The 9,858-nt window shown below is 31.6% G+C and overlaps 1 protein-coding gene across 1 annotated transcript; it reads left to right on the forward strand.

Annotated features, from left to right (window-relative positions):
* Positions 1–437: 437 nt before the first annotated feature.
* Positions 438–8,863, forward strand: LOC106475994 (surfeit locus protein 1-like). Its single transcript, XM_013936669.1, has 4 exons — positions 438–608; positions 2,254–2,376; positions 5,976–6,097; positions 8,671–8,863. Exons 1-4 carry the CDS (start codon positions 522–524, stop codon positions 8,861–8,863), a joined length of 525 nt encoding a protein of 174 aa, XP_013792123.1. The 5' UTR covers positions 438–521.
* The last annotated feature ends 995 nt before the right edge of the window (positions 8,864–9,858 follow it).

The raw sequence follows: 9,858 nt of genomic DNA on the forward strand, positions 1-9,858 counted from the left end.
AGCAGAGGAAAGGAGAACGATAAATTCAAAATTTTTGCTACGATACTTACAGACATTTCCAGAACTTGTGACCCAGTGTTTACATAGATATTGTTGTAAAAGAAAACACTGTATAGTATTGTGAAGTTCTGATGACCTATTGAGGAGAATTTAAAATACCATTTCTCTGAACAGTCTTAGCCGTTTCTACGTAGGCAGTGCTACTGCCTGCCTGATAATGACGCCTCCTAATTTAATATGTTTGCTTTATTTAAATGAGAAATTAAGAAACAAAAGCCGAACATATTTCTAGATTATTGGAGCATTATAGTTTTGGTATAATTTGGTCTGAAGTTTTAAAATTAGTCACACAATTTAATATGGTACTAAGATAATACATTGTGATGAATAATACAATTTATTTAATTATTTATTTCACTTTGTTTTAAAACTGTAGGTGTCACTACTGAAAAGAAAACAAAGTGTAATTTTTTGTTGAACGTTTATATACAGGAAATATAGTGTAACATTTTCTAGCTTGCATGTGTTTTAAAATGTTCTTTCGGAAACTGGGTGGCATTCATAACAGTATGAACATTTATCGCAAATATTTAATACGAGGTTTACCGGTAAGTAAAGTACTAAATAGGCATACCCTACCTATCGTACATGAATCCTGTGGAGTAGGCTTGCGATAATATATACAAGAGTAACTTCTTTAAAGTTTAATTTCTACTCTGAGAATTATGGTTAGTCGTATGTAGTCTATCTAAGCTGACTTTGTATAATGACAGTAACAACTTGCTGAAAATCAGGACGGTCAGGGAAGTACAAGATACAATTATTTAATTTTTGCGTAGTAAAGTATAACTTTGTATATACTTTTTAGGACTGCGGAGTTTGTGGAACTGAAAATGGTAGAAGAAATGATAAAAATTAAAGCATTAAGAAAAGAAAAACTAAATTACAAATTTGTTAGCTAAGGGGTGTGGTTACTAGTGTTAGTATTAGAAATTAATAATAACCCGAGCTGTTTGCCCCTGAAGAAGAAAGGTTACTGTTACTAGTGTTACTGTTATTTATTATTGCCAGAGTTCACTTATAATGTGGTTACTATTAGAAATTAATAATAACCCGAGCTGTTTGCCCCTGAAGAAGAAAGGTTACTGTTACTAGTGTTACTGTTATTTATTATTGTCAAAGTTCACTTGTATTATGTTTACTTCCTGTATTTCTGTTAATAATAATAGTAGTGATTAGTACTAACTTGGGTTGTCTTACTTGTACATACTGATTAGTTGTTTATTTTTCTATCACTTAATTATACAACAAACTAAGAAGGAAGTTAAAGAAATCTCAAGTTACTGGAAACTAATTTATCTAAAATCTTAGAGGAAAAAAAAGACTTCAAACCTTATGTTTAAAATAATTTATTTTATTCTTTGAAACTGAGTGTGAGACATGTTCACTCACTGCACAGACAAATTACTTACAATAACATTGTAATGGGGAGATAGGGAATTTTTACAGTTTTGGGGTTAATAACTCTCTAAAGTGTGAATGGATTTGTATTATATTTCATGGGCACATTAAGGTTGAGACATCTCATCACATTACAAAAAATGATCTGGATCATTGATCATTCTGGATCTGAGAAAGATTATCTGAGTTTTCAAATGTGAAATTTGACGTTATCCAATATAAACACATGAAATCTCGGAAAGGAGTGGCAGAGCAAAGGTATGCGATCTCTCTGATTGCTTTTGTTAAATATTGTATGTCTTGGTGAAAAGTAATAATTCATCACATATACTTTTTTCTTCATTATTAAACAAACATTTGGACTTTTGTTATGTTTCAGAGTTTCAATAATGGTTTCTATATTGTTACGAACTTCTAAACTTTTAAAGAATAGTGAAACCATTATGTTGCTCAGCAGTAAGTCTGAGGAGTTATAACTCTTAAAAACTGGAGAACAGCTAAACCATTGTGTAGGTTGTGTTGGTTAATGTATTATTATACAGGTATACTTGAGTGTAAATTAAAGAAACAATACAATCTGTTTTTAATGATTAAAATAAAATAAGGACAAAGTGGAAATACTATATTATGTAATTACTAAAGAGAAAATACTGTTTGTTTAGCCTTTTATTTTCAAACATAGTTTGTAAATTCTTCCGCAACAGCTAACACTTGTTTTTATTCTCCATTAGCATTTGTGATATTTACCGTCATAAGCATGTAACTAATAATAAACTTCACATCACATCACAGGTTCTTCATAGTTCTTTGCGTTGTAGTGGAGAAAGCCATCCAAAGATTGTAGTCAGATGGATTCATCAGGCAGCCAAGTCAAAGAAGATTAAGGATGTTGGACCCATGGGATTTTTCTTGCTGGTTAGAAAACTGTAATGTTATCTACACAATTTTATTGCATCACAGTATTTACAAGTTTGTAAATATACACGTAAATCAAACTGGTATTGTAACACATAACGTATGGGCAACAGGTGACCATCTGTTTCTTTAAGAGTGTCCTTGCACACCCTCCCCAGAGGAAAGTAAAAACTTTTAAATCAATCTTTTAGAGGAATTACTCAATTTCCATTTTAAACTCCCATAAAGTATTTGCCGATACAACTACTGATGGTAATGTATTACATAAGCTATAACCCTGTTAGAAAAAGTAACTGTCTTAACTGGAACCTAGCCTGTCTCTTCCAAATCTCAGACTTGTGTTCTATTGTTTTTAGGATACAGCACAAAGAAATCGGATCTCTTTGTCGTACCAGTCTGTCAGATAATCTTGTAAACTTTAATAAGTTCAACTATTAATCGTTTTCTTAATAGAAAATTTAAGAGCTCCTAACCTATCCTGATGAGACAACATTTCTATCTTTGGAGTGATCCTAGTTATCCTTTCCAGTAATTTAATATCCTATCTCAGATGAGACCAGAACTGTACATAATACTCCAACTGAAGTGATTTGTAATCATTATGTCGGTAACAACATCTTGGAGTTTTATTACTTTTACTACTAACAACAGAGCATTGGCTTGAGTGACTTGTCCAATGCACTGCCAAAACTTGTCTTTTTTTTCAGTTACACTTGGAGTTTTATTACTTTTACTACTAACAACAGAGCATTGGCTTGAGTGACTTGTCCAATGCACTGCCAAAATCTTTTTTTTCAGTTACACTAATAAGTGGGTTCTCATCTATAGTAAGTATGTTACCGTATTATAACCCAAATGCATTACCCTACACTTTCTATACTTAGAAGCCATTTGCTATGCATTTATCCAACTTAATGGTCCATCCAAGTCATTCTGTAGTACTCAAACATAGTTAGAACTATCCAAGAGTATGATGTCATTGATGAACTTTCTAATTTTACCACTTTCAATATTCATGTATAAGGAAACGCAAAGCCCAAGCACTGACCACCAAGACACTCCACTAGCAACAAAGGTCTAGTTCGACTGGACTCTATTAATAACAACTTTTTGCTCTCTCTCCGTCAGCCATTCTAAAATCCAATCAACTAGTTTTTTTCCCGATCCCCTACCTGATATGTTTTTTTTGTTAGTTTTCTGTGCACCTTATCAAAAACCTTCTGAAAGTCTAAGTACACCAAATCTACGTCCTTTACATCATCCAGATAACAAGTAATATCAATAAAACGTCGAGAGGTTTTTCCGAGGCAAAATGTCCTTTTAGTAAATCTGTTCTTGCTGTCTTAAATGGTATTTTAGCTGATGTACCCATTCAATTCACAGGGAAGGTAAAGGGGGGGGTTAGATCTGAATGCCATCCTTCTCCTTAAATTGGATTTAAAATTTTCACTTTTATTTTCCTTGGGGTAATTGTAAAAGGACAGCCTTGGAGGACTAAACAGTTCTTTGTTGTGCATATCTTATATTACACCTAGTCAAGATTTATTGAAGAATGATAAAGAGGCTGTTTCCTATTGGAAAACTATTAGAGAGTCTTGATAAAATTTTTATCATATTTAGTTCAATCAAAATAGTTTTAAAGAAGTGTAATATTTCCAACATTGTGCTTTTCAATCAAAAGTCTTCCTGAATACACGAACAGGGAAATTGAATTACCAGTAAATGAAAAATGACAAGTTAACAGATTGTAAAATTTACTAGTAAAATGGAGAGTGATGAGTTGATAAAAAATAAGGAAAGATAAAGTGGACTTTTAAATTCTCCTGCCTTTGAAACAATATTTCTGATATGAAGGGTTCTTATGCCTTAGTAAACAGTAAAAAAATGTTGAGGATAATTTTTGGTTCTTTAAGAGATTCCATTAGAACTTTTCTTATGAAGGATAGAATCTGGATTGATAACTAACCAACTTTACTGATGTTAAATTCTGACAGTGAAGAAGAGATTATTAAATTTATCAATAACTTTGAAGACGAAGGACCTTGGCTTATTTCTGTTTTTTAAGAAAAACTTGTTTTGAATTTCATAGATTTCCTAACCCTAATAAATTTTATATGAAGGCTGTTCAACAAACATTAACAAAAAAGATGGTGTGGATGGGCTTTAACTGATTCTGGAATTTCTTACCACTAGAGGAGTATTATATTAATCATGTCATGATTGAAAGAGTATAACGTGTAGGAATCTGATCTTTTTGGAAAGAGTACCTATGGAGAGCTGGGCTGTATATATTAGAAACATGGAAATTATTAATTTGTAGAAACATGGAAATTATTAATGTGTTACATATAAGTGACTTACTGGAATTAAAATTTTATGTTAAAATAAACTTATGGTGAAATGCTTTTAATGCTATATATATAAACTTTAACATGTACTTCATAATGAGCATACTGGCCCGGATAAACTCAACGAGGAGGCTGAATGCCACTGCAGGCCGCTAGTTGGACCATGCTGATTTATGTTGCATGGTATCTATTCTAGCCATTTCAAAAAGTGTGTAAAGATAAAGCAAATATTTAAATAAAGCCGTTTCCATTTATGTGTGGACTAAATTATCAAAATCTCAATATGTTTATTAGAAACATATGGTAAATTAAATGTGCTCTCATCAAAGCTTCATATTGCTGTTTGTGGCCAGCAAGTAAACAAATGACACGTACTATAGACCTTTGTTAGATTATCCAATAATAAAAAAGCCAATTGTAGTCTGCATTAATGTGGCACACCAGTGAGCTGCACAATAACTGTAGTCTGCTACAGTGTGGCACACCAGTGAGCTACACAATAACTGTAGTCTGCTACAGTGTGGCACACCGGTGAACTGCTCAATAACTGTAGTCTGCTACAGTGTGGCACACCGGTGAGCTGCACAATAACCAATAGTCTGCTACAGTGTGACACACCGGTGAGCTGCACAATAACCAATAGTCTGCTACAGTGTGGCACACCGGTGAGCTGCACAATAACCATAGTCTGCTACAGTGTGGCACACCGGTGAGCTGCACAATAACCATAGTCTGCTACAGTGTGGCGCACATGTGAGCTGCTCAATAACCGTAGTCTGCTACAGTGTGGCACATTGGTGAGCTGCACAACAACCGTAGTTTTCTACAGTGTGGCACATTGGTGAGCTGCACAACAACCGTAGTTTTCTACAGTGTGGCACACCGGTGAGCTTCTCAATGACTGTAGTCTGCTACAGTGTGGCATTAAGTTTTATATGTCACTTTGCATAGGTTATTCTCATTTTACATATATGTTTTTTTACAAAAGAAAATTGCATTCTCATATTTCGTTTGCATTCTTTGCTCTTCCATGCTATAGTATTTTTATGAATATTGATTTTTTTTTTGTAGCTAGTACCACAATTCTTTTTAAGGCACATTATGCTGGTATATTAAGAGTAAACTTATAAAATTTTGGTCTGATGATGGTAACATCTTTACCAAAACCGGTTGGCTGTAAGTTACATTAAATAATTTTACTTATTATTGTGCAAAAAAAATGACATTTTGTGTAAATGTTACCCTTAATAGCTAGTACCAGTAACAACTTTTGGCCTCGGGACATGGCAAGTTCAGCGAAGAAAGTGGAAGATCGGGCTTATTAAAGAACTGGAAGAAATAACTACAGCATTGCCTATTGATCTTCCTCAAAAGTAAACATGCAACTTATGTGATTCTACTGTTTAGGTTTTATTTTCATTGAGTACTTGGAGAGGAGACCGTTGGTTTGTTTAGTATAAATGAAACTATTAAAGTGATGATATGATATTTGTTTATTAAAGTTATGTTTATTACTTCACTATGATTGTTACAAACTGTCTGTTTATCAGTTTCAAATTTTATTGTACTTTTTTTTATTTTTCTACTTTTACCACAGATACGACTTCCATTTTAAAAATTTAATCTTTAGTAGGTGTTATAATAGACATTCAACAAATTAATCTTTAGTAGGTGTTATAATAGACATTCAACCAATTAATCTTTAGTAGGTGTTATAATGGACATTCAACAAATTAATCTTTAGTAGGTGTTATAATAGACATTCAAAAAATTAATCTTTAGTAGGTGTTATAATAGACATTCAACAACGTCTGAAGAAAAAACTATTAATGGTCAGTTGTTGCTTTTTGTAAGATTATATGGTTAAGTATAAAAATTACACTTGTTGACCCCTTTACAGTTATCGGTTACCACATCTATGAATTATAGAACTCTTTGGGATGAATGTCTTTTGTAGTTGGAATGTGGGTAGATTAAACTGGGATTAATAATTAGTTGATAAATCTCTTATTACTCTTGGTGTTTGTTTTTGTTACTAATCTTCTGTGAGTCTTGAAACGGTATATAAATTTTATTCTTTACTTTAAAATAATTGTTTTTGTACAGTCTATCATCTTAATATCACGGTGGCCCATAGATTTTATTGTGAATATTTTTGTGTGTCTACTGGTAATCAATCAAGATTTTTCAATCAAAATTCTTTATCAACGTACTTTTTCTCTCTGTACTCTAGTTTGGTTTTCTATAGAACACACATTATGTCATCTATATATATTTTATATAGAACACACATTATGTCATCATATAAAATATCTATAAATGACAATGTGTGTTCTATATAAAATATCTATAGATGACATAAGAATGTGTGTTCTATATAAAATATCTATAGATAACATAATGCATGTTCTATATAAAATATCTATAAGAACACGCATTATGTCATCTATAGATATTTCATATGGAACACGCATTATGTCATTTATAGATATTTTATATAGAACACATTCTTATGTCATCTACAGATATTTTATATAGAACACTCATTATGTCATCTATAGATATTTTATATAGAACATGCATTCTTATGTCATCTATAGATATGTTATATAGAACAAGCATTATGTCATTTATAGATATTCTATATAGAACATGCATTCTTATGTCATCTATAGATATTTTATATAGAACACACATTCTTATGTCAGTTATAGATATTTTATATAGAACACGCATTGTCATTTATATATATTTTATATAGAACATGCATTATATCATCTATATATATTTTATATAGAACATGCATTATATCATCTATATATATTTTATATAGAACATGCATTCTTATGTTATCTATAGATATTTTATTTTATCACTGTTTTCTGCTGTTAAATGTTTTTTAAGACAGTTTCACTGCTTTATTATCTGTGCATCTCTTTTCCTCCTTGTGTTCCGTTACTACTTTGTTTCGTTTGTCTAGGTTGTCATCTCTATTCCTGAAGTCATATTTTCCAAACTGCTACTCGTGCATTTTCTCCCATTTCTTTCCGGCAAAAGTATCATCTGCACATTTTTCCTCTTTGCATATAACGTAACTGCTCTTCTCTTTTCATTTATTTTAGTTGATTATCAGCAGAAAGTGTTAGTTTGATTTTAATCTGTCTTTGTAGTTAGTCTGTTTATAGTCAGAAATAAAATACCTAAGCTTTGTGTACTATGTATATGAGAGAAAACTGCATAGAACAGTGTTTGTTTTATTAACTTAGTGTGTCTTATAACGGCTTTTTAACTGGTATCTCATGTGTCGCTTCCGGTCCACAAGGGACTAACTAGTGGCCTGCTGAAGTGAACAAAACTTGTTAAAAAGGTAACTGAAGTAAATATGGGAAAAAAACTGTGATGTTATAAATTAATTTGTGATCATATTTTTGTATCTTGCAAAGCACACACCACAACAAGAGCTCTTTCAATTCATGAAACTACTATACATACATAATTTAAGCAAGCCAGTCCTGTTGAATACTGTTCTTATGGTAAACATTACTTTAAGTAATATTCATTATGTTGCTTAGAAGTGCTTAGAGTAAAATACAGTTGGTATATCTACTCCTAACTTTTTTTTCCATTTAACTTTCTTGAAAAAATAATTGAATAGCCTTGTGTTATAATAAACTATATCATTATTCATATTTAGTTAAAATCAGTTAAACTAATTTAAAATCAAGCAGCTTAAAGAAGCTATTGACAAAACTTGATTTTAGCTATAAAACCTTTAAGAAACGGCATAGGTTTTTATAAAGTATATATATCAATAGATCAAAATAAGGTTTAAGTTATGTTTTTCTGTTAAATAGAATGACTGTTAGTAAAAGAGTTGTATTAAATATTTTGCTAGCTCTTTATCATGATTATTGGTTCTTTGTCTTTTTTCTTTCAATGAAAAAAGCTTGCAGGAACTTCAGAACATGGAATATCAGAAGGTCAAAGTTCGAGGAAAGTTTGACCATTCCCAAGAAATATACATTACCCCTCGCTCACTTCTGAAAGAAGGGGGAGAAGGTGATGAAGGAGGTCTTCTTTCAAGTGGACAGTCTGGAACTTTGGTGATTACCCCCCTGATGCTGACTGACAGAGAGTGAGTTAATAACAACTGCTGACTGACAGAGAGTTAATAACAACTGCTGACTGACAGCGAGTGAGTTAATAACAACTGCTACAGACAGAGAGTGAGTTAATAACTGCTGACTGACAGTGAATGAGTTAATAACAACTGCTGACTGACAGTGAATGAGTTAATAACAACTGCTGACAGACAGTGAGTGAGTTAATAAGCAGGGTTAACAATTGTAATGAAGGTGATTTTTTTTCCTGTTATTTAAGAATATTTTTTATTGGCAGCCACAAGTAATTGATTTTAGAACCATTTAATTACCATGAAAAAATTGTATTTTGGACAATTAATAGATGTGTAGCAACATCAATGAACTTAGGCATGTGTAAATTCTGACATTTTTCTAAAACATTCTCTACTAGCTGGAGTACCTGTCCCCTGGACAGAAGTTATGTAAATTCATAATTAATGAAAGGTTATCTTAGGACTTGAAAAGTTGCTTCCCTTATATGTAATTATAAAAAAATCCAAAAACACCCATAAAAACTGTGAAACACAAAATGCAAAACTGAAAATTTGTGTGTATCTCCCCACTGACAAACTTTCATGCCAAATTTAGTGAAGATCCATCAACAGGGGGTGAAGTAGTGGTAAAACACACAAAAACGCTCATAAAAACCTCAAAATGCAAAACTGAAAATTTGTATGTACCCCTGCATGGACCTAATGAACCTCCATACCAATTTTGGTGAAGATCCATCCACACACTGAGAAATAGTTACATGGACATATAACATACAGTACTATTATATTTATATAGATAACATACAGTACTATTATATTTATACAGATAACATATAGTACTATTATATTTATATAGATAACATACAGTACTATTATATTTATATAGATAACATACAGTACTATTATATTTATATAGATAACATACAGTACTATTATACTTATATAGACAACATACAGTACTATTATATTTATATAGATATCATACACTACTATTATATT

Source organism: Limulus polyphemus, unplaced genomic scaffold (assembly GCF_000517525.1).
Source record: "Limulus polyphemus unplaced genomic scaffold, Limulus_polyphemus-2.1.2 Scaffold9592, whole genome shotgun sequence".
NCBI lineage: Eukaryota > Metazoa > Arthropoda > Merostomata > Xiphosura > Limulidae > Limulus > Limulus polyphemus.

What these genes read in the sequence shown, in the direction of transcription:
- LOC106475994 (XM_013936669.1), top strand. Translation starts at nt 522, where the DNA reads ATGTGTTTTAAAATGTTCTTTCGGAAACTGGGTGGCATTCATAACAGT. An exon ending in ATTTAATACGAGGTTTACCG is followed by an intron (nt 609 to 2,253) that starts GTAAGTAAAGTA and finishes ATCACATCACAG; the next exon opens with GTTCTTCATAGTTCTTTGCG. An exon ending in CCTATTGATCTTCCTCAAAA is followed by an intron (nt 6,098 to 8,670) that starts GTAAACATGCAA and finishes CAATGAAAAAAG; the next exon opens with CTTGCAGGAACTTCAGAACA.